At 46.0% G+C, this 24,855-nt stretch overlaps 2 protein-coding genes across 2 annotated transcripts in view; both read left to right on the forward strand.

Annotated features, from left to right (window-relative positions):
• The first annotated feature begins 9,293 nt into the window (after nt 1–9,293).
• Nucleotides 9,294–16,343, forward strand: LOC103281201 (zinc finger protein 420). Its single transcript, XM_062966644.1, has one exon. It carries the CDS (start codon nt 11,720–11,722, stop codon nt 13,415–13,417), a length of 1,698 nt encoding a protein of 565 aa, XP_062822714.1. The 5' UTR covers nt 9,294–11,719; the 3' UTR covers nt 13,418–16,343.
• Nucleotides 16,344–18,073: 1,730 nt separating this feature from the next.
• The window catches only part of LOC134294866 (zinc finger protein 850-like), a 104,615-nt gene continuing 97,833 nt past the window's right edge, over nt 18,074–24,855 (forward strand). Inside the window, exon 1 of the mRNA XM_062966642.1 lies at nt 18,074–18,197. The gene's annotated coding sequence lies outside the window, so the exon portion shown is untranslated. The remainder of the gene's footprint in view (nt 18,198–24,855) is intronic.

A 24,855-nucleotide genomic window follows, 5' to 3' on the forward strand; every position in this document is an offset into this window, starting at 1 on the left:
GGCGGATATGCTGAGGGAAAAGTGCCCGGCTCCCCCTCCTCGCCAGCCCCCTCCTTGCCGTCCTCGCTCACCTGAGCGAAGTCGAGGCTGACAGGGAGGGGAGCCAGGCCCTTCTCCCTCAGCGCACCCACCAGTGGAGAGGCATGAGCTTGCCCTCCCTCAAATGCGGCCTCGTTGCCTCAAGAAGGGTCCTGGCCCTCGCTGCCACCGTGATCCCAGCTCAACTCAAAAGGAAGAGAAGGCGGAGAAGGAGAGAGAAGACGGAACACGGCCAGAGAGGGAAGGAAGGAAAGAAAAGGGGTTTCTATGGGGAAAGGCGGAGGCCTTTGAACCCTCTCCTGCCCAGCCACGCATTCCCAGGTCACTTCGGGGGGCCCTTTGGGCCCCAGCTTCTGGCAGGCCTCTGTGGGTTCAACACCTTGGCCTCCCCAAGCCAGGCCTTGGAGGGACAGATGCCTCTCCGCTTCTGACCCGCAGCCACACCTGGGGCCACCTTTTCGCCCTTCTTCTTCCCCCCTAGTCACACTCCTTTTTTTCTTCTCTTCCTTCTCCTCCTTCCTCTATTCCTCCTCCTACTGCTTCTTTTTTCTATGTCTATTGTAGTTGGACAGTGATCTGAAATAACCTTTGATTGGATTTGAGCCTTTAAAATAAGAATTAATCCTTCTCCTCCTTCATGTATTCTTCCTCCTGCTGCTTCTTTTCTTCCTTCCTTCTTCTCCTCCTTCTATTCTTCCTCCCTCTTCCTTTTTCTTGCTCTCCTTCTCCCAAGAAAATTAATTTATATGGAAAATTAATGAAAGTTAGTGAAGCCGGGGATACCTGCTCAGACCCCTGGCCATTGACCTGAGTAATCTATGTTCAGCTTGATGAAGCACTGCTCCGCAGTTGGACTGTTACGGCAGCTAGCTGGCCTTCCGCAGGTTCTACTGCATTTCAGGGATTTTTATAATTTCATACTCTTACAATTTTATTAGTGGGATTTTATATGCACTGTTGATTTTACTTATGTCTTTATATTTATACTTGTGTATTGTTGTTTATATGCGGGGCACTTGGAATGCTTCTGTGAGCCGCCCCGAGTCCCTTAGGAGAGATGGTGGCAGGGTACAAATGAGGTTTTATCATCATCATCATCATCATCATCATCATCATCAATTGCTACACTGTGATGGTAAGGGATACAATGAAAGCAGTAGCCAGAGGAATGTTATTAAAAAACAACAAAATTTAAAGAAAACAAGAAAAAAAGATTAGAATAAGGAATTAGAGATGAAACATATGCTAGAAAAGGATAAACAAAGCTATATAAAAACATTAGCAATGAGAAAATAGAGTAAGAAAAGGCACAAAGAATTTTGATATTTTTAAATGGAGAATTGTCAGTCAGAAAAGTCAGACGCCAATTAGAGAGCAAAATAGAGTTTATTAAAGCAACAGTCCAAAAAATAGCTCAACAAACTAAAAAGACTTAAAACACTTAACTTTCAGTGTTATTAAGTAGAACAAGCAGGAAAAAAACCAAAAAACAAGAACTGGCAAATAATCCGGATTAGCCAGGGATATAATCCAGGTTAAACTTAAAGTTCTCGAACTTGATCCAAAAGTTCACAATGGGCTGAAAAACGGAGGCATGAACTAAGCAAGCAGTATTGAAGCCCACAAACCTTTCCCAAAACTCAAAAGTACAAAAAGGAGTTCAAAACAAACAAACGCACAAACTGAGCTAGGGAACTCCCAGCTGAGAGCAGCAAAGACAGCGAAACAGTGAGACGCTGGCGAGCTCACAGCAACCGCTGCTGGAACATACACCAAACCAAGAGTTAAAGGAGCAGAGCGGGAAAGTGTCGTCAAGCCGGTCCGAAGTCGGGATAAACCAGCAGCGCCAAGCTGCTGCAGAAGCAAACGCCAAGCCAGGAGTTAAAGGAGCAGAGCGGGAGAACGTCGTCAAGCCGGTCCGAAGTCGGGATAAGCAGACAGCGTCGGTATCAGGAGTGAAGGTAGTAGTCAACAACAGCAGACAGCCACGGAATAGAGAACGACGCCAAGCCACGGATTGAGAGCAAAGAGCAAAGCCGAGTCAAGTTCCAGTCCAAGGTCCAAGGTCCGAGAGGTTGAAGTCATCCAAGAAGGTCACAACACGAAATGGCACAAAGAGCCAAAGTAACGAGGGCAAACAGCAGATAATACAAAATAGCAATAACAGTGCAGTCCAGGAAAACCCACACAATTCCAGCCCTCCGTTGCAGAATAACCCAGATTAAACTTACATCCGTTGCAAAGTCCCAGTTCAGTCTTCAGTAACACACACAGGAAACCCAATGGCGCCCAGCAACACCTTGCCACACGCAATTTATAATGGCCAAACAACCCCAATATATCCAGGTCTCCCTGGGCGTCCAAACTATCCACGCCCAAAGAGCAGGTATCTCAACTTCTTAATCTGAATCAGAACTCCACACAGCCAATGCCCTTGGGTCAGGCGTTCCTAATTCCTCATCAGAGTCCCAATCATCCTGCCCGTGCCCAACTCTATCCACACCTGTGGACCCCCTCTCACTCCTCCAAGCAGACCAAGTGGGATCTGCTTCTGAAGACACCCAAGCTTCCCCAGCATCAGCAGTATCCATGGGCCCCGATTCGTCCCCAAGCATCTCCGGTGCCCGTGCCCAGTCCGTGCCCAGTCCATGCCCAATTCCTCCGTTAACACCTGTTCCCCAGCATCCATTTCCACCTCAGGATCCCCACATGAATCCTCCTCAGAAGATTCCCCATCAGTCTACCTGACCCTTTTCCGAAAGAAATCCTCCAATGAGCCCTCCTCGCGAGGGCTTTTCCTTCCTCTCCTGATCCCACCACTATCATTCACAGTCTCCGAAGGCGCATTCACAACAAGAATACTTTGAATACAGTAATAGAAACTCCAAATTATTAGCCAAGGCAGCACACATTAGAAAGGAAAAAATTAATAACATCCATTAAAGACAAGGAAGGTAAGAATCATACAAGGATGGAAGACAAAATATTAACTTTTCCAAGATCTTACCAAGAACTATATTTGGCAAAAGAAAACTCCAAAAGTAAAATAGAGGAATATATTGAGAAATATTGGAAAATAAAGATCCAGGAAACAGATAACATTAATTATGGAACAATTAATTCCAGAAAAAGAGACTGGAAAAATTATAGATAATTTAAAAGCCGGGAAGACTCCAGAAATGGATGGGCTGGGACTGGAATATTATAGAAAAATTAAAACCTTATTAATACCTAAATTAAAAGAATTATATAATAATAACAGGAGAGAAGATCCCACCATCTCGGGAATGTTAATTTTGAAACCTACATGTAATATCGCAAATAGTATAGCAGTATAGTACAATAGAGTAATAGATAATGCTGATATTGTGCTATGCTAATATTATAGTATACTGTATGCACATATTTATTTATTAGTGACATTTCTATCCCGGCCTTCTCACCCCGAAGGGGACTCGGGGCGGTTTACAAGTCTATATACATACAATATATTATGTCATACGACTATATTGCAATAGTATTAGTAATACGGCATGTAATATAAATATAGAATTATAATAGTGAATTATAATTACTATTACATTGTATTACATCACAATATTATTATTAATATTACATGTATATACAATAGTATAATATGATTATATCATTAAATTGATATCATATCATTTCTAAGCCGCTCGGAGTCCCCTTCGGGGTGAGAAGGGCGGGATAGAAATGCAGTAAACAATAAACACATAAACAAACAAGTCCAAAGGGAGGGGGAGGGGGAGGGGGGGCCTTGGCGGCCATTGAGGCCTCGTTTCTTCCGGGAGGGAGGCAGGCCCCGCCCCCTCCCCTCCCCACAGAGAGACCCAGAGACACTCAATCCAGACAGAATATCAAGATCAACACAAACCTCTCTCTCTCTCTCTCTCTCTCTCTCTCTCTCCCTCTCTCTCTCTCCCTCTCTCTCTCTCTCTCTCTCTCCTCCTTCGCGGCTCCAGAGGAAACGCCTCAGAAAACAATGGCGGCGAGAGAGGCTCTGCGCAGGCCCAGCCAGGAAGAAGCCCCGCCCCTCCTCCGCCCCTCGCCCTCCCATTGGCCGAGTCCGTGACGCCCCGCCCACGAGCGGGTCCCTATTGGCTATTGAAAAGTATTATTAACTACAACTCCCAACATGCCCGGTTCACCCCCAGAAACTCCGTCAGGACTTGAAGTGTGACGTTGGGCAATTCTGCTCAGGAGCCCCGCCCTGCCGCCCGTCAATCAAAGGAGGAGGGGCGGCAGGCAGCCAATGGGGGGCCTCCGGTGGGCGGGGCGTCCCGGGCTCAGCCAATGGGAGGGGCGGGGGCGGGCTCCGGGGAAGGAGGAGGACGAGGAGGAAGATGGCGGCGCCTGGCCTGGCCTGAGGCCTGGTCTGTGTCTGTGAGGCGGGAAAGAAGAGGACGGAGAGAGAGAGAGAGAGAGAGAGAGAGGTCTGTGGGGAGAGGGAGGGAGGGAGGGGGGCTCGCCTGGGGTGCCCGGGGGGGAGGCGGAGGGGCCCGGTTCGCTTCGGGATGTGAGGGAAGGGAGGCCGCGGGAGGGCGTGTGGGCCGGAGGAGGGAGGGGGGGAGGGAGGGAGGGAGGACTACAACTCCCAGGATGCCCTCCTCCCAAGACGGTCCCTCCTCCCTCCTCCCCAGACCCCCCTCGGGTGTCCTCTGGGCATCATGCCGGGAGGAGGGCGAGGCAGGCCGCAGCCGAGGGTGCTCAGAGGGCTCTCAGCCGCCTTCCACCTGCCTCCCTTTCTAGAGCTTTGTTTATCCCTTTCATCTCTAATTCCTTAATATCCAATTCTAATCTTTTTTCTTGTTGTTGTTTACTTTAAATTACGTTGTTCTTCATTAAAATTCCTCTGGCTACTGCTTTCATTGTATCCCATACCATCATAGTGCAGCAATTGATGTGATGATGATGATGATGATAAATCTTTATTTGTGCCCTGCCACCATCTCTCCTAAGGGACTCGGGGCGGCCCACAGAAGCACTCCACGTGCCGCATTTAAACAGCAATACACAAGTATAAATACAAAGACATAAGTGAAATCAACAGCGTGTATAAAATCCCACTAATAAAATTGTAAGAGTATGAAATTATAAAAATTCTTGAAATGCAATACAACCTGCAGAAGGCTGGCTACCTGCCGTAACCATCCAACTGCGGAGCAGTGGTTCATCCAGCTGACCAGAGATTACTCAGGATCAAAGGACTGTCTAAAGAGCCATGTTTTTCAACTCACCCGAAAGACTTGAAGTCTGGGGGCTAATCTGATTTCTTTAGGGAGGGCATTCCAGAGCCGGGGAGCCACCTACGCAAACCCCCCCCCCCCTTCTCTTGTATTTGAGATGGTGATGGACCTAGAAGGAGATGCGGTCTCGAAGACAGGTTGGATCCGAAGCATATAGGGCTTTATAGGCAATCACCTGCATCCGGGGTTTTGGGGTTCGGTGCCATCTCTATGCAGATGACACTCAACTCTACTACTCTTTTCCACCAGACTCCAAGGAAGGCCCCCGTGTCCTGAATCAGTGTCTGGCCGCTGTGAGGGGCTGGATGAGGGCAAACAAGCTGAAGCTTAATCCTGACAAGACAGAGGTCCTCCAGGCCAGTCGCACGTTGGATCGGGGTGTAGGGTGGCCACCTGTTCTCCCCCTGAAGACACAGCTCCACAGTCTGGGGGTCCTCCTGGGATCAGCGCTGGCGCTTGATTCTCAGGTGTCGGCGATGGCTGGGAGGGCCTTTGCACAATTAAAGCTTGTGCGCCAGCTGTGACCGTACCTCAGGAAGTCTGACTTGACCACGGTGGTCCACGCATTGGTTACCTCAAGACTGGACTACTGCAGTGCACTCTACGTGGGGCTGCCTTTGAAGACGGCCCAGAAAATGCTACTGATACAAAGGTCGGCAGCCAGATTGTTAACAGGAGCTAGTTACAGGGAGCGTAATACGCCTCTCCTGAAGCAGCTCCATTGGCTGCCAATAAGTTTCCAGTCCCAATTCAAAGTGCAAAGCCCTAAATGGTTCGGGTCCTGTCTATCTTCGTGACCGCGTTTCTCCCTATAAACCAGCGCGGGCTCGCAGATCTTCCGGGGAGGCCCTCCTTTCACTCCCGCCACCATCTGAAACGTGGTTGGTGGGAACGAGGGAGAGGGCCTTCTCCGTGGTGGCCCCCCGGCTCTGGAACTCTCTCCCCAGGGAGCTCAGACTAGCACCCACCCTAACCACATTCCCAAAAAGCTTGAATGTGCTTTTGATTAATCAGCTGCACTCACCATACAGTCCAAATCGCCTTGCTGTCTCCTACCCTGTTTCCCTGAAAATAAGACATCCCCTGAAAGTAATACCTAGTAGAGGTTTTGCTAAATTGCTCAATATAAGGCCTCCCGCGAAAGTAAGATCTATCAAAGTTATTGTTTGGAAGCATGCCCACCGAACAGAACACCAGAGCATGCAGGATTGGTAAATGTACGTACCATAGATTGTTGTACATGGAAATAACGGTCGTAACAAGAAATTCTTGATAGAATTCAGAGTTTGGTTATGCTGGTTTGTGATGACAGCTACTGTACAGTATATAATAAATGTTCATTTTTTTTTGTTCAACAATAAATGTGCATTCTTCTCTGTGGAAAAATAAGACATCCCCTGAAAATAAGACCTAGCACATCTTTGAGAGCAAAAATTAATATAAGACACTGTCTTATTTTCGGGAAAACAGTTTACCCCACTCTGGTTCCACTATTCATGTTTCACTATTCACTATTCAAGTCAGCCCCTCCCATGTAATCCTAAATAGCCCCACTCCCCTGACTAATTAATATGGTATGTGTTTTATCTTAAAGTTTTAAAATGGTTTGGTTCTTGTTATTAATGTATTTTAATTTTGTAACTTATACTCTTTTTATGCATATGTCAACCTCGTAATACAGTAAAGCAATAAAATAGTAACAATAGCATCATAAAACATGGTATAAAAACAGTACAAAGGAATTGAACAAGAGTCAACTGGGCCAAAGGGTTATAATTTCCTCGCAGTGAAAATTATAAAGTGACAGAATAAAAGAATAGAATAATATGAAAATGGAATAATAGAACATGACAGTATAATTACACAATAACGCAATAATAGAATAATAATAATAGTAATAGAACAATATGAATATGCAATAATATAATATATTTAAGGGTAAAGGTTTTCCCCTGGCGTTGAGCCCAGTTGTGTCCGGCTCGGGGGGTGGGGGGTGGGGGGGCTCGCCTCCATTTCTGAGCCGAAGAAAGAGCCGGCGTTGTCCGTGCCTCCAAGAGTCATGTGGCCACACGCAGCAGTACCTATTGATTTACTCACGTTTCCATGTTTTCAAAGTGCTAGGTTGGCAGAAGCTGGGGCTAACAGCGGGAGCTCACCCCACTCCCCGGATTCAAACCGCTCACCTTTCAGTCCGGAAGTTTAGCAGCTCAGCGGTTTAACCCACTGCACCACCAGGGGCTTCTTCATTATAATATATTACAATTACCATACTATAGTTTATTATGTATTCTTTTTATTATTATAACTAGCTTGGGGGCCCGGCGGTGCCCGGGTTATTTGAGAATGGAATTGTTTGCCTTTGTTCCAAGTTTAGTCTCGATCCAGTGTCAGTTGTCTTCAATTGCTATGGGTGAACTACAACTCCCATATGTAAGTCCATGGTCCATCCCCCTCCAAATAGCGCCAGGATGTAAAGTAGGTCATGGGGACGCAATGTGTCAAGTTTGATCTTGATCAGTCATTGGTGTGGGTTGCAGTGGTCTGAGGAAGTGAGTGAAGGTACTGTAAATCCCATCTTCCCTGGTCAGTTGTTTCCTCAAACGGCAGGAGGACTTAAAGCTGGCCACATTGCACTTGTGTGTCAAGTTTGGTACAGTTTCATCATTCATGGGCATCAAAGTGGTCTGTGGGAGGTGAATTGGATGAAGGTACTGGAAATCCCATCATCCTTGGTGCATTCTCCTGCAAACCACACCAGGACATAAATTGTGTCACATTGCACCTGTGTGTCAAGTATGGTATTGTTTCATCTTTCATGGGTATCACAGTGGTCCATGGGAGGTGAATTGGGTGAGGGTACTGCAAATCCCATCATCCATGGCCCACCCTGCGGCAAACTGGACCAGGGTGTAAAGGGGGCCACATTGCACCTGTGTGTCAAGTATGGTACAGTTTCATCATTCATGGGAATCACAGTGGCCTGTGGGAGGTGAATTGGATGAAGGTACTGCAAATCCCATCATCTTTGGTCCATCCTCCCCCAAACTGCTGCAACATATAAAGTGTGTCATTTGGGATATATATACCAGATTTGGTTCAGTTCTGTCATATGTAGCAGTTGCTGTGGTCTCAAGAAGCGAGTGAAGGTACTGCATGTCCCATCTGTGTGCCAAGTTTGGTCCAGTTCCGTCACTGATGGGCATCGCAGTGGTCTGTGGGAATCGTAGCGATTGAAAGTACTACATATCCCATCACCCATGGCCCATCATCCTGCAAACGGCACCAGGACATAAAGCGCATCATGGGGTAGGCTCTCTGGAATTGTGGGAGTTGGAGTCCAAAACACCTGCCCAAGTTGGCCCATGCCTGGTTTAAAGGCTTCCATACAATCCTAGAGTGAGAAGGGGGCCCCAAAGGCCATCTAGTCGAACCCCTTTCTGCCATGGAGGAAGACACCATCCAAGCCTTCCCGACAGATGGCCATCCAGTCATAAATACGATTGGGAGATAGAGAGAGTCCTAGATTTGAAACGGGTCTTTGAAGGTCATCCAGTCCAGCCCCTTCTGCCACAAAGGAAGAGACCATTCAAGCCCTCCCGACAGAAGGTCATTCCAACCATACATACCATTGAGACATTTATTTATTTATGTATTTATTTAATTCTGATATTTCTCCCCCGCCTTTCTGCAATGGACCCAAAGTGGCTTGCAAGGTCATTAAGCCACGTGCTAACATCCACCATATAAATAAAACATAAAAGTAACGTCAAGCAATAGTAGTATAAATAAGAAATAGCAGGGTTCAGTGGGGCAGGTGAACTACAACTCCCCTAGGCAAGTCCATCATCCATGGTCCATCCCACTCCAAACAGGGCCCGGGTGTATAGTAGGCCATGGGGACTGTATGTGTCAGGCCTGTTAGAGTGAGTAGGCCAAAGCCTGCTCTGTGGTAGTTTTTTGCCTCAGTAAAAACTGGGGGGGGGGGGGGGGGGGGAGTAAAGGATCCTTAAAAGGAAAGAATAAAAAGATAGTCATGATTTTCTCTTTCGTCTGCTGTGAATAGTATTTACGTACTGCCGCCTGACCTTGTTGAAGGAGAGTGCTGTATCCAAAAGACACAGGCAAAAGCTGCTCTGTTTGGAACCATGGGGAACAGGGAAGATGGCTGCCTCTTTTGCGGCCTAGCACAATGGAGCCAGGCTGCAAGGCCTGAAACGTGTTAGCCAAATGATCAGAGGAGGCTTGGATTGGGGCTTTGGGGGCTAGAAGTGTTCAGAAGCATATCGTTCAAAAGATCATAACAATGTTCTCTGCTGTCTTTTGAGGCAAGTCGGGCCTTACAAAGAAGTTGAAAGCTGAGGCAAGATGGCGTCTTCCTTTTCGGCCTAGCAGCGAGGGGCCAGCCTGGAAGGCCTTAAACATGTCAGCAGAGGGGCCAAAGGGGGCCATCCGTTGTCAGTGGGTTCATGGGGTGATGTGTGTCAGGTTTGGTCCAGGTCCGGCCTTTCTGGTGGTCCCAGTGGTGTTTTGGATGACCAAAGTGTAGGCCGAGGTTGTTAACTCTCCCAAAGCTAGCATCGTTCTGAGGAGAGAAGTAGGCCGAACGAAGCCAGTTGGTAGTAGTTTTTCCCTCAGCGATCCCAGTGGCCTGTGAAAGTGGCGGCCAATCAGAGCTGGCCCATATTCCGGCTGGCCAATTAGAAAGCTGATCCATATTCTGCGAGGCCAATCAAAACGCGAACACATATTCCGCCAGGCCAATCAAAACGCTGATACATACTCCGATTTCACTTTTATTATATATATATATAGATGTTATATTGTATTAGTATATTATGTTATTATTATCAAATAATATATTATGTGAGATTTCTTTTTTTTCACAATATACTTTATTATTATATATTATGTCATACTATATTACAATTTTACATTATCGTATGATTATTAATATATTATTATTATTATTTTATCACAATATAATGTATCCTATCCGATTTGTCATCGATGCCCTCGTTTGGGCTTCACGCAAATCTACCTCTATACAACCCTGTGCTTTGACCAAAGTCTAATTGTAATCATGATATAATATTAAAAATAATTATAATATTTTATTAAATATTATTGTATTCTTTTTATGATATTATACTATTATTTTTATAATAATATATTTTTATATTTTCCCTCCTCCCTCCCTCCCCCCTCCCTTTGTCACACAGCAAACAGAGGAATTGATCAGCAGCTGAACAGACTGGAGAGAGAGAGAGAGAGAGAGAGGGGGGGGGGTCTGGGGAGAACTGGCCCTGATTTAGAGGAGTTGTAGGGACTGGGATGTATAGTTCACCTGCCATCTAAGAACTGCACTCTGAACCCCACCAATGATGGACCTGGAACTCACTTGGCACACAGGCCCAACACGGCCAACTTTGCATACTGATGGGGTTTGGGGGCGATTGACCTTGACTTCCAAGAGTTATAGTTCACCCATATTGGAATCAGTGAGGACTCTGAACTCCACCAACAATTGACCTGGAACTAACTTGGCAAACAGAACCCACATGACCAGCAAAAAATACTGGAGGTCTTTGGGGGGAATTCACCTTCATTTGGGGGAGTTGTAGTTCACCTGCATCCAGAGAGTACTGTGAACCCAAACACGGAGGGATCTTGACCAGACTTGACACACAGACCAGATATGCCGAGATGTGATTATTGGAGGGGTTTGGAGGGACTGATCTTCCTTTCTGGGAGTTGTAGTTCACCCACAACCACGGAAACTGCGACCTCCACTGATGATGGATCTGGACCACACTTGGCACACGGAACCCCATGTAACTCAACCTACTGGAGGAGTTGGAGGGGACAGACTCACCATGGTGGGAGTTGTAGTTCACCCTACAGCCAGTAAGCACACTGGACCCCACTCGTGATGCGTCAAGAGCAAACTTACCCAACATACAAACTTGGCAGTATTGATGGAGTTTCTGGGGGTTAACTTGGCATGATGGGAGTTGTAGTTCACCCACAATCTTATGAGTTTTGGACAATTAAAACACTGATTTGTGATCTTGCTGAATTCCTACATTCACTTTGGATTATAGAGCAGAACGGAAGAGTCGGAAGAGACTGCAGGAGGCACCCAGTCCAGGCCTCTGCCGTGCAAGGAAAGTGCAAAGTCCCCCTGACAGATGTGCATCTGGCCTCTGGTTAAAGGATTCCAGAGGAGCCTCCACTACATTTTGAGGCAGAGAGTTTCACTGCCGAACAGCTCTTACAGTCAGGAAGTTCTTCTTAATGTTCAGATGGAATCTACTTTCCTGTAATTTGAACCGACTGCTGTGAGTGATCAGAAAGGGAAAAACAAGAATCAAGTGTCAATATTGGAATTAAATGTACATAGCACTGCTGACATGGAGGAGAAAGCATATAAATGTATCGAATGTGGAAAGAGCTTTAGTAAGCATGGAAACATGAAGAGACATCAAAGGATTCACACTGGGGAGAAACCCTATAACTGCCTGGAGTGTGGACAGAGCTTTGCTCAGAAGGGAAGCTTACATACACATCAAAGGACTCACACTGGGGAGAAACCCTATACATGCCTGGAGTGTGGACAGAACTTCACCCATAGTTCAGGCCTACGTTCACATCAAAGGATTCACACTGGGGAGAAACCCTACAACTGCCTAGAGTGTGGACAGAGCTTTGCTCAGAAGGGAAGCTTACATACACATCAAAGGACTCACACTGGGGAGAAACCCTATAAATGCCTGGAGTGTGGACAGAGCTTCACTCATAGTTCAGGCCTACGCAGACATCAAAGGACTCACACTGGGGAGAAACCCTATAAATGCCTGGAGTGTGGACAAAGCTTCACTCGTAGTTCAGGCCTACGTAGACATCAAAGGACTCACACTGTGGATAAACCCTATAACTGCCTGAAGTGTGGACAGAGCTTTACTCAGAAGGGACAATTACATTCACATCAAAGGACTCACAGTGGGGAGAAACCCTATAATTGCCTTGAGTGCGGACAGAGCTTCATTCATAGTTCAGGCCTACGCAGACATCAAAGGACTCACACTGGGGAGAAACCCTATAACTGCCTGGAGTGTGGACAGACCTTTGCTCAGAAGGGACACTTACATTCACATAAAAGGACTCACACTGGGGAGAAACCCTATAACTGCCTGGAGTGTGGACAGAGCTTTGCTCAGAAGGGACACTTACATTCACATGAAAGGACTCACACTGGGGAGAAACCCTATATATGCCTTGAGTGTGGACAGAGCTTCACTCATAGGTCAAATCTACACTCACATCAAAGGACTCACACTGGGGAGAAACCTTATAAATGCCTGGAGTGTGGACAGAGCTTTACTCAGCAGGGGCACTTACATTCACATCAAAGGACTCACACGGGGGAGAAACACTATAACTGCCTGGAGTGTGGACAGAGCTTTGCTCGTAGTTCAGGAATACGTTCACATCAAAGGACTCACACTGGGGAGAAACCCTATAACTGCCTGGAGTGTGAACAGAGCTTTGCTTGTAGTTCAGGACTGCGTTCACATCAAAGGACTCACACTGGGGAGAAACCCTATAACTGCCTGGAGTGTGGGCAGAGCTTCACTCATAGTTCAGCACTATGTAGACATCAAAGGACTCACACTGGGGAGAAACCCTATAACTGCCTGGAGTGTGGACAGAGCTTCACTCATAGTTCAGCACTACGTAGACATCAAAGGACTCACACTGGGGAGAAACCCTATAACTGCCTGGAGTGTGGACAGAGCTTTACTCATAGATCAGGCCTACGATCACATGAAAGGACTCACACTGGAGAGAAACCGTATAACTGCCTGGAGTGTGGACAGAGCTTCACTCATAGTTCAAGCTTACGTAGACATCAAAGGACTCACACTGGGGAGAAACCCTATAAATGCCTGGAGTGTGGACAGAGCTTCACTCATAGTTCAGGTCTACGTTCACATCAACGGACTTACACTGGGGAGAAACCCTATAAATGCCTGGAGTGTGGACAGAGCTTTGCTCAGAGTGGAAATTTACGTTCACATCAAAGGACTCAGACTGGGGAGAAACCATAGAAATGCATGGAGTGTGGACAGAGCTTTTCACGGAGTAAGTTTATACATAAACATCATAAAATTCACCCTAAAGATAATGGTGTTAATTGACCCCAGAGTGTCATTCTAACATGTACAAAAGCAACTCTTGCACATTTTGGAAATTCAAGCTCAAAGTTGGAACATTTCATCACATGTGGTGTATTGAAGAAAGATTGAACTAAAATATGTTCCATTCTGGAAGTAAACAAGGTTAAATGAAACTAGAGTTTTATATGCTGAGAATGTTGGATGATCAATTAGAATGAAAGCATGGGTAGTTACTGCGAGATACTAAAGTGAGAATTGACAGGGATGGAAGGAATGTTTTATTCCAAAGCAAAAATAATGGCTTATGAAGATCTGCAAATTAGCCAAAACGAACAAACTGACAACAATGTGAGCAAATGTCAGTTGTAATATCTATTAATTGGAAGAGTGTTATCAGAAATAGAAGTGTGGTTATATTATATTATCTAAAGGGAGAAGAATAATGAGAGATAAAAATTAACAGATCGAATGAGGCCTTTAGGCACGTATCCCTATCTGATTTCTAGTTCAGTTGTGTGTTTATGTAGGTAATTGTTTCGATAGTGTGTTTGTTTCTGATTTAGTTTTGTATCTCTTGTAGTTAGTTTCATGTTCAGTTGAAGCATTATATATAATTTCTGCATTTTTTGTATTGTTGCTTTTAATCTTTTTTATTTTTATTTTTTTGCAAAAAAAAAAAGAGGGGGATTTAAAAGGGTCAAAACTGCTGAAACTGGAAGTGTGGATAGACCCGGTTTTAGCCCAAAATGGGGTTGAATGTTTAAATGCCTTTGGACATCATTTCCTTCCTCGGTGTTGGTGGCATGGGTTTGGCACCAGTCCAGCAGCTCAGTGGTTTAACTCTCTGGAGGCAAGTTTGAATGCTGCAATTAGCCAGAATGAGTAGCACATAATGGCCTTTCAGCTTCAAAGCCTGGCTGCTTCCTCCCTGGGGGAATCCTAGGAGGTGTTAACTGGCCCTGGTTGTTTCATGTATGGAAATCCCCTGTTTTCAGAGTGTTGTTCTTTGCAATGTTTTCTGTTCTTCTACTGCCTGTGTAGATAAAGGAGTACCCATGTGCAGAGCTTGAGTGCACACACTCAAAAAGAATGGCTGTGGCCTTCACACAACAGAGGATTGGCCAGGCTTTGATGATGCAAGGCTATTCAGTACTATTCATGCTGGCCAACAAGGGATTCCCCTAGGTAGGAAGCAGCCAGGCAAGTGGGGTTTATATCCCTGTGGAATAATCTCCAGGGTGGGAGAAAGAACTCTTGTCTGTTGGAGGGAAGTATGAATGCTGCAATTAGCCAGAATGATTAGCATGTAATGGCCTTTCAGCTTCAAAGCCTGGCTGCTTCCTCCCTGGGGGAATCCTTTGTTGGGAGGTGTTAGCTGGCCCAGGTTATTTCATGTCTGGAATTCCCCTGTTTTCAGAGTGTTGCTCTTTATTTACTGTCCCAATTTTAGAGATTATATTGTTCTGTATTATTATACCACAGTAATTATTATATATTATGTTTATAATCTTAACGTTATTTGATTAGAACTGGATTATATGTGGCCCCTTCTACACAGCTGCATAAAATCCACACTGAAGTGGATTATATGGCAGTGTGGAATCAAGATAATCCAGTTCAAAGCAGATGCTGTGGATTATGTGCCTCTGGGTTATATATCTGTGTGGAAGGGCCTTGAGTCTACACTGCCATATAATCCAGTTCAAATCAGATAATCGGTATTCTATAGGCAGTGTGGAAGAGGCCTAAGTGAACTCTGTTAGGGAGTGAATATAGCGGAACCAGCAGCATCCAGTTAACACCATGTGCAAAGAAACTCACACCAGGCAGAGGAATTGAAAGAACAAAGGAACTTTACTCTTGCTTGTTGAGTGGAAATATAAAACAGTTCTGCAATCGTACAATGTCCATGTAGTTGCATAAGATCAATAACTAATCAATCAGCATTCAATATATCCAGCATAGCATATTCAAACTGCTACTTGACCGTAGCTGGAGAGCATGTCTTTTCTGTGCTCTCCCTTCCAGATTCCCAGCTGACAAACCCAGCTATCTGCCAGCAAACAGATACATTGTTTGAGGCATGGCTTGCCTCTGCAAAAAGCTGAGCTCCCCTTTTGCAGAGATCTTTTGCAAACAACTTTGCAAGGATTTCTTTACACACACACACACATAGCAATTTGGCGCAATAAACTCTACCTGTCCCCGAGGCGCCATTGTGAGTTGCTATGACATGAAGGGGGCGGGGCCTGAAGGGGCGGGGCCTAACCTTCCGACTGGCAGCCAGGGAGAGAGCGGCTCTTCCTCCTCCCTCCTCCCTCCCTCTGCTTTCTTATTGGATGTCTATGTGTTCCTGTGTGCGAGGAAGGGGAGAAGCCCCTCCAAGAACAGCCCTGGCAGCTGCCTCTCTCTCTACCTGCTCTTCTCTGCATGCTGGGCTCCCCCGTTCGCTGTAAACACAGTCACCCTCCTCAGGGCAAGGGCGGAGAGTGAAGGGAGGGGGGCAAGTGAAAAACAGATATAGGTTTTGCCGGGGGGAGGGTTGAGTGAAGGACATACCTGGGATGGTTTGGTGTCTTGTGGCCAAACTTGGTGTGATCTGGCCCAGTGGTTTTCTTGTTAACTTGGTCCTAGTTATACACATTACATTTTTATATATAGATAATTATCCCGTGTCCTGTTTGGGAACCTCGCCACTTCCCAGGTGAGGCCTCGGATCCAAAAGGTTCCAAGCGCTGACAAAGAACAGATGCCAGCCATAAAACCTCAATTACCCTATGGTATGTGTGAGCCCCTATATAAATGGGCTACAGAGAAGATTCTGGTATTCTGTACAATAAAAATCTGTTGGAATCTGCCCAGCGTATGTCTTGGTGCTTTCTTCTTGGGGAAGACTTACCCACAGCACAACTGGAAGAAGAGAACCTAACATCCCCGCACGAGGAGCGAAAAAGACTCACCGGGATGTGGACCAAACCAGGCGACACAGCGACAGGCTGCACAGCACCGGGCAAGGAGCAAGAGCCAAGAGAGAGACAACGACTGCCATCCTTCTTGCTGTGAACGGGAAAGGGAGCTTCCCAAGGGAACGGCCTTCAGGGGGAGATGCTGCGGCGCATCATCAGGGTCTCCATGGCGCCCCCTGCAGGCACGGAACAGCCATCCAGGGAGGGGGGAGGGAGAGCTCCCTTGATGGGCAGGACCAGAGAAGGGGCCCGAGGGGAAAGCCATCGTCATTTATATTATAATAACATAATATAATAACAATATCATACAAAGAGTGTAATAATACATAATAAACATATTATAATAATGATAATATTCTATAGTAATTATAATTTGATTTTGGACAAAGCTTAGGATCGTATATTTTGGCAAAGGGTAGATTTGTGTGAAGCCCAAAGGAGTAGATTGAGAACAAATCAGATAGGATAAGATAATTATTCTATTATAATATAATTAACTTATCCTATCCAATTTGACTTTGGTAATATTATAATATAGTAATAATCATACAATAATATAATAATTGTAATATATTATAATTGCATAATATATAATACTAGCTGTGCCCGGCCATGCGTTGCTGTGGTATGTCTGGTGGTCTGGGAAATAAAGGAATTGGTGGGAGTTAAGGTCAAGGGTCAAGGTTTTCCCCTGACATTAAGTCCAGTTGTGCCTGACTCTGGGGGTTGGTGGTTATGTCTGTTTCTAAGCCGAAGAGCCGGCGTTGTCCGTAGACTCCTCCAAGGTCATGTGGCATGACTGCATGGAGCGGCATTACCTTCCCGCCGGAGCAGTACCTATTCATCTACTCTCATTTGCATGTTTTTGAACTTTAGGGTCTGGAGAAGCTGGGGTAATAGTGGGGGCTCTCTCCGCTCCCCCAATTCAAACCTGCGACCTTTCGGTCCAGAAGTTCAGAAGCTCAGCATTTTAACACGCTGCGCCATCGGGATATTATTTGCTGAAGGTTGTGAATATACAGTATTTCTGATTGGTTTTTTTTTCTTTTTGCGTGTTGGAGGCAAGTATGAATGCTGCAATTAGGGAAAATGATTAGTATGTAATGGCCTTGCAGATTTAAAGCCTGGCTGAGTGAATTTTTCGTTGGGAGGTGTTAGCTGGCCCTGATTGTTTCCCGTCTGGAATTCCCTTGTTTTCAGAGTGGTGTTCTCTGCGATATTTTATGTGCTTCTACTGTCTGTGGCCCTGAGAAAACAGAGGATTTGTCAGACTTTGGTGATGGGAATCCTTTGTTGGGAGGTGTTAGCTGGCCCTGATAGTTTCCTGTGTGGAAAGGTTCTCCCCTTGGGCGCCTTTGCTGAGGAGCCTCCCGGGCGGGGCTCAAGGGCGGGAGGGTGAACTACAGCTCCCAGGAGGGACGTTTCCCGCCCTCTCCGCTCCGGCCTCCCTCCCTCCGCGGCCTCTCCTCGGCCAGGCCTGCCCAGCGGGGCCTCTTCCCTCCCGCCTCACGGAAGCCCCGCCCTGCCGCCCGTCCGTCAAAGGGGGGAGGGGGACGCAGCCAATGGGGGGCCTCCGGTGGGCGGGGCGTCCCGGGCTCAGCCAATGGGAGGGGCGGGGGCGGGCTCCGGGGAAGGAGGAGGACGAGGAGGAAGATGGCGGCGCCTGGCCTCGCCTGAGGCCTGGTCTGTGTCTGTGAGGCGGGAAGGAAGAGGACGGAGAGGCCGAGAGAGAGAGAGAGAGAGAGGTCTGTGGGGAGAGGGAGGCTCGCCGGGGTGCCCGGGGGGGAGGCGGAGGGGAGTGTGGGCCAGGCCCGTCCTCGGCGGAGGGAGGGAGGGAGGCCTACCACTCCCAGGGCCCGGATCAGCCCTTGAGAAAGACCAGGCCCGGGCTGAGGGTCTTCTTCCTTGTGGGTCTGCACCCCAGGCGCTGCCAGGCAGTTTCTGCTGCTTTGTGCTCGGGGTTCATGCCGTGTTTCCTGGATGTTCGTGTTCGCTCTAAGGTGACACCAAGGTCTTTCGGGTGGAAACAGATGCCAGGCGGTGCAAAACCGGATGAACAGTGAGGCGTAGACACCCTGGGATCACGCGGCATGTTTCTTAAGAGCCACATCCCCTCTGTTAACGTGGTGAGAGGCATTCCACGCTGGGCATGCGCACTCAGCCGCAGAGGAGCCAAGCGCAAGGGCCGAGGTCTTCACTGTGCCTGGTTGTGATCCCCAGGGTGTGCCAGTCCTCTTTCGTAGGATGTTATTTGTTGCTTGACAGCCAAGCAGTGCTTCTTGTGGGTCAGAGGTGGGTCCAGGTGACTCCCAGATATGTTGTTGTGCGGCAATGCTCCAGTGGGATTCCCTCCCGGGTCATCCTCAGAGCCCAACTTGCAGCATGCAACCAACCCTTCCCGATGGGAATCAGGGGATCCCAGAGTGGGGAGGAACCCACAGAGGGGCCACCCTGCCCGGCCCCCTCCTTTCTTTCTTTCATGCAGGAAGGGAGGAGAAGCACCACGAAAGCAGCCCCAACAGATGGCCACCCAACCACTGCTTAAGAACCTCCAAAGGAGGAGCCTCCCACCACTGAGCAGCCCTTCCTGAGGTTCAGGTGGATCTCCTTCCCTGTCCTTGGAACCCACGGCTCCGCTGAGGCCTCGTCTCCAGGGCAGCAGGAAGGAAGCCCCCTCCCTCTTCCTCGGGCCTCCTTCCCCATGTTCACATGTGGCTCCTCTCCAGCCCCCTCCTCTCGGTCTTCTTTTCCGGGGACTCAACAGACCCCGCTTCTCTTTCAGCCAGAGGTTCTCAACCTTCCTGATGCCACGACCCCTTAATACAGTAGTTCCTCATGTTGTGGTGACCCCAACCATAACATTATTTTCGTTGCCCCTTCATGAATGTCATTTTGCTACTGTTGTGAATCGTAATGTAAATATCTGATATGCAGGATGTATTCTCATTCACTGGACCAAATATGGCACAAATACCCAAAGCACTCACATTTGAATACTGGTGGGGTTGCAGGTGTGATTTGTCATTTGGTGGGATTGATTTGTAATTTGGGAGTTGTAGTCGCTGGGATTTATAGTTCACCTACAATCAAAGAGCATTCTGAACTCCACCAACTATGGAGTTGGACCAAACTTGGCACACAGAACTCCCATGACCAACAGGAGATGCTGGAAGGGTTTAGTGGGCCTTGGCCTTGCGTTTGGGAGTTGTAGTTCACCTGCATCCAGAGAACATTGTCGATTCCAAATAATGATGGATCTGGACACCCTGGAAGTGTCTCCTGATGTGAGGAAATGGGCCGCCTGCCTGCAAGGAGGGTGTCCAGGGGAGGGTGTCCGGATGTTGGGTGTGGGACCATCTGGAGGGAGGGAGGCCTCTCTGCGCATGTCCCCAGGAATCGGGGAGGAGCTGGAGCTGACTTATAATATTATAATAATGACATACAATAATAATAATGATGATGATGATGATGATGATGATGATTATAATATGGTATTATAACTGATATAATGTAATAATAGTAATAATATAAACTCTTCTCTCCCTTCCTTCCTGCAAAGAGATATTGGGTTGTGTCTGTGTTTATCATCCTCTTTAAACCCCAGTCTCTCATTTCCATTCTCCCTCTTTTTTAGAAACTCTTCCGTCTTAATTCTTTTAAAACATTTATTGCGGAATTTTCTAACGTTATTACTGGTGTTAAAGGAGATAATAATAATCCCTGGCCTGAGTTTTATTTTGTGTCATTTCCAAAATGTTTTTAATAACTAACTTTGGCTGGTTACAGGGACCATCCCGTGCCCCTATGAAAACAGCTCCACTGGCTTCCAACAAGTTTCCGCGCCCAGTTCAAGGTGCAGGTGGTTACCTAGAACAGGGGTCCCCAAACTAAGGCCCGGGGGCCAGATGCGGCCCATCGAAGCTATTTATCCGGCCCCCACAGCACAAGGGCAGAAGGGGGTTGGGCTAACTCTTACAACCCTCATTATTATTATTATTATTATTATTATTATTAAACATTGAGGCTGGGTGGCCATCTGTCAGGGATGCTTTGCTTGTGCTTTTGGTGCACAAAGGCAGAAGGAGTTGGATTAAATGGCCCAAGGGGTCTCTTCCAACCCTCATTACTATTATTATTATTATTATTATTATTATTATTATTATTATTATTATTATTAAACATTGAGGCTGGGTGGCCATCTGTCAGGGATGCTTTGCTTGTGCTTTTGGTGCACAAAGGCAGAAGGAGTTGGATTAAATGGCCCAAGGGGTCTCTTCCAACCCTCATTACTATTATTATTATTATTATTATTATTATTATTATTATTATTATTATTATCATCATTGAGGCTGGGTGGCCATCTGTCAGGGGTGCTTTGCTTGTGCTTTTGGTGCCAGAGGCAGAAGGGGGTTGGACTCAATGGCCCAAGGGGTCTCTTCCAACCCTTTTTATTGTTGTTGATTGTTGTTGTTGTTATTAATTATTATTGCTCGGCCCTCTAACGGTCCGAAGGATCGTGAACCGGCCTCCTGTTTAAAAAGTTTGGGGACCCCTGACCTAGAAAGCCCTATACACTTGGGGTCCAACCTCTCTTCAGGACCGCATCTCCTTTTATGAACGGTCGTGAACTTTAAGATCTGCCAGGGAGGCCCTCCTCTCGGTCCCGCCACTGTCTCAAGTAGGGTTGGTGGGACAAGAGCGAAAGAGAGACTGTGATGGGGGGGGGGGCTTCCTTCTCGGTGGTGGCCCCATGGCTTTGGAATGCCCTCCTGAAGGAGATCAGGTTCCCCCTTCTCTTCAAGCTTTCTGGGCACAACTGAAAACACGGTTTTTTGAACAAGCCTTTGGACCAGGATGAGCACCTTCCTCACTCAACCTGAGGCCTTAGGGATGGATTCTGTTAGTACTTTATGGACTGAGACAGTTCACAGCCTGTTGTACCCACAGCTTTGCTGCAGTGTTGAATTTTAATCGGTTGGGTTGAATGTTATTCAGTGGAATTATTGTTTTGTGTAATTATTGATTGTTATTGCTTTATTTGTTATGTATTTTGCTGCGTCTTGTGTGTTCTGCACAATTGTGTGCTTTTGTGAGCCACTCCGAGTCCCTTTGGGGAGATGGTGGTGTTATGAATAACTGCTCAATAATTTTAAAGCATAGGTTCTTTTTATTGCAATTTCAGTGTGAGAGGTATCAGAACATTTACACAAACAACAAAGAGTGACATTAGACATACAGATTTTATGTAACCACATTGGCTTGATAAACAACCTACAACAGACAAAGCGGGGGGGGGGGGGTTACATTTTCACTCAGCATTCACACACATCTCCATGTATTCATCCTCGTGCATCCATCCAGATATTACCATATCCTTTCTCCCTCCTTGGAGAAGCACCTGCTTAGGCCAGGCCCTGCTTCCTCTGCAGCATAGTTCCAAAACGTCAAAATGCATCCTTTTTTCCTACGAACAATGCCAAGGATCAGACAGAACGGACTCCCTGCAACCCGTAGCATGACTCCGAAATGCACTCCTTCCTCTTCCCTTGAGAAAAGGAGGCCCAGTGACAAGACCGCTTCCATGCAAATCTGCCACTTTCCCATGCATCATCTCCACTGAGCATGGCGGACAAACAGCATCGCTGTTTGTCACAATTTCTGGATCATCATAAATAATAATAATCATCATAATAATAACAATAATAATAATAATAACTTTATTTCTAGACCGCCCTCTCTCCCCAGAGGGACTCAGGGCGGTTAACATACATATAGACGGCAAACATTCAGTACCCCAACTACATCACTAATATCAAAAGTATAAAATGACAATAACATACTCATTATAATAAAAAATTCCATATTAGAAAAAAACAATAAAATTTAAACAAGACACTTAGTAAAAACATAGACACTTATATAACAATATTTTTCTGATGTTGTCCCAAAGTTGTAAATGAATGATAGACGTCTTCCATCCCAGAACATCCTGGCTCCATCTCCGTTTCCTGGACCAGATGTTGATTCTTCTTGATTAGTGTTGGCCTTGTGTTGACTTCCTTCTCAACAGTTGTAAACATTTCCTTAACTTAAAAAACCATTGTCTCTGCCCCAAAGTTCATCAAATCAGCAAATATTGACAGATGTAAACAGATGTAAACATTTCTCTTCTCACTGTCGCAGTTCTTAACCGAGTTTACTAGACAGGTCAACTATTTCAGTTATCATTAGCTGGTTTTAATTACTATTCAGCAAGCAGGTAGTTAGTCATTGTAGGCCTTAATATTTTAGAATGGTGTCTCCAAAATTATTAGCTCTCATTCATTCATCTCTTCCATTGATACCATATATTCATATTTCATTTTATCTTATTACAGTGGCGGGGTACAAATAAATAATAATAACAGTAGTAAAACTTTATTTATATACCACCCTATCTCCAACAATGAAACCAGACAACAACAAAACATAATACGATAATGAGCATAAGTGTGCTAAACATACAAATCAATCAATTAACCACAGGTTTAAGAGCCAATGACAGAATACTCCTTCAGCAGGCCAGGAGACAGGGATCAAGGGTTCCACGTTGGGGTGGCCAACTAGCAGGTGCCAGGCGGGTCAAGGGCAACAGTATGGCATGGCAAATAAAGTTTAGATATAATGTTTATATTTATGTAAGGGGGTTACTCTGTTCATTATACCCATTCTTTTTAGACTTTCCTTTATTTTCTATCAAAATATACTCTGGTTTCCATTCTAATTTCTTATCCTCTTCTTCTAGCCCAGTGGTTCTCAACCTGGGGTCCCTTCCCAGATGTTTTTGGCCTTCCAGTCCCAGAAATCCTAACAGCTGGTAAACTGAACTGGCTGGGATTTCTGGGAGTTGTAGGCCAAACACACCTGGGGAGGGACCCCAGGTTGAGAACCTCTCTTCTGGCCCAGTTTTCCTTGCTTCGCTAATCCTTCGACTATGTACCTTGTTTGGTTGGCATGATCATATAATTTAATATTTGGGAGACCTAACCCGCCTTCTTTTTGTGGTTTATACCATTTAGTTTTACAGTAGAGTCTCACTTATCCAACATTCTGGATTATCCAACGCATTTTTGTAGTCAATGTTTTCAATACATCATGATATTTTGGTGCTAAATTCGTAAATACAGTAATTCCTACATAGCATTACTGTGTATTGAACTACTTTTTCTGTCAATTTTGTTGTATAACATGATGTTTCGGTGCTTAATTTGTAAAATCATAACCTAATTTGATGTTTAATAGACTTTTCCTTAATGCCTCCTTATTATCCAACATATTCGCTTATCCAACATTCTGCCAGCCTGTTTATGTTGGATAAGTGAGACTCTACTGTATTTATTCTGACTCTTTATTTCCATTACAGTCCATGTTTAATATAATTTACCATTTTTAAAATTTTTGGTCCAAATTATTATAAGGTAACATCTGTATCTATATCTATTCTAAATCTATCTAATCTAAATCTATCTAAATCTAAATCTAAATCCATAATAAAAGCAAAAACCCATATGTGTGTGTGTGTGGCCCGGATGCCTGCTCGCACAGACAGCCTCCATCCCCCACAAACAGGTTGTACTTCCCATGGTTAAAAATCTAGCAAGTCACTCTTTTCCACTGACATTTTGGTTACAGCGAGCCCCATGAACATGCAGCCCAGCCCCTGCCAATGTCCTCCCCAAACACTACAGCCCACCACCCCAAGGAATGCTTTAGTTTGGTGACCATTTCATCCTAGATTTTGCTTTTTCTTCCACCACAGGCAGGCATCCCAGGGTTCTCCATTGCTGTGGAATTTGCATGACCCCTCCTACTGCCCTTCCCTTTCAAATCTGTCTGCATAACAAACACAGCAGAACTGAGCAGAAATAAATTTACTGGAGGAGTTTGGGGATTGACTGCACATGGTGGAAGTTGTAGTTCGTCTTGCATCAAGTCAGAGCACTGCTGTGACTCCTACTGGGGAATGTAGAGGAGTTGTAGTTCACCTACATCTAGAACGCTATGAACCCAAATAATGATGGGCCTGGACCTAACTTGCCATGCATACCTGATGTGCCCACATTTGGTGGGTTTTGAGGGGAATTGGCCCAGGCATTTGGGAGTAGTAGGTACTGGGATTTATAGTTCACCTGCAATCAAACCCCACCAATGATGGACCAGGACCACACCTGACACACAGAGCCATCATAACTAATAGAACATATTGGACTAGTTGGGGGGGAAAGGGACTTATAGTTCACCTGCATCCAGAGAAAAAGTGACCCCCACTGACAATGGACCAGGACCACACTTTGCACAGAGAAGCCTCATGACCAACTGAACATACTACAAGGGTTTGTGGGAATGGGCCTTGATTTGTAGGCA

Source organism: Anolis carolinensis, unplaced genomic scaffold (assembly GCF_035594765.1).
Source record: "Anolis carolinensis isolate JA03-04 unplaced genomic scaffold, rAnoCar3.1.pri scaffold_26, whole genome shotgun sequence".
NCBI lineage: Eukaryota > Metazoa > Chordata > Lepidosauria > Squamata > Dactyloidae > Anolis > Anolis carolinensis.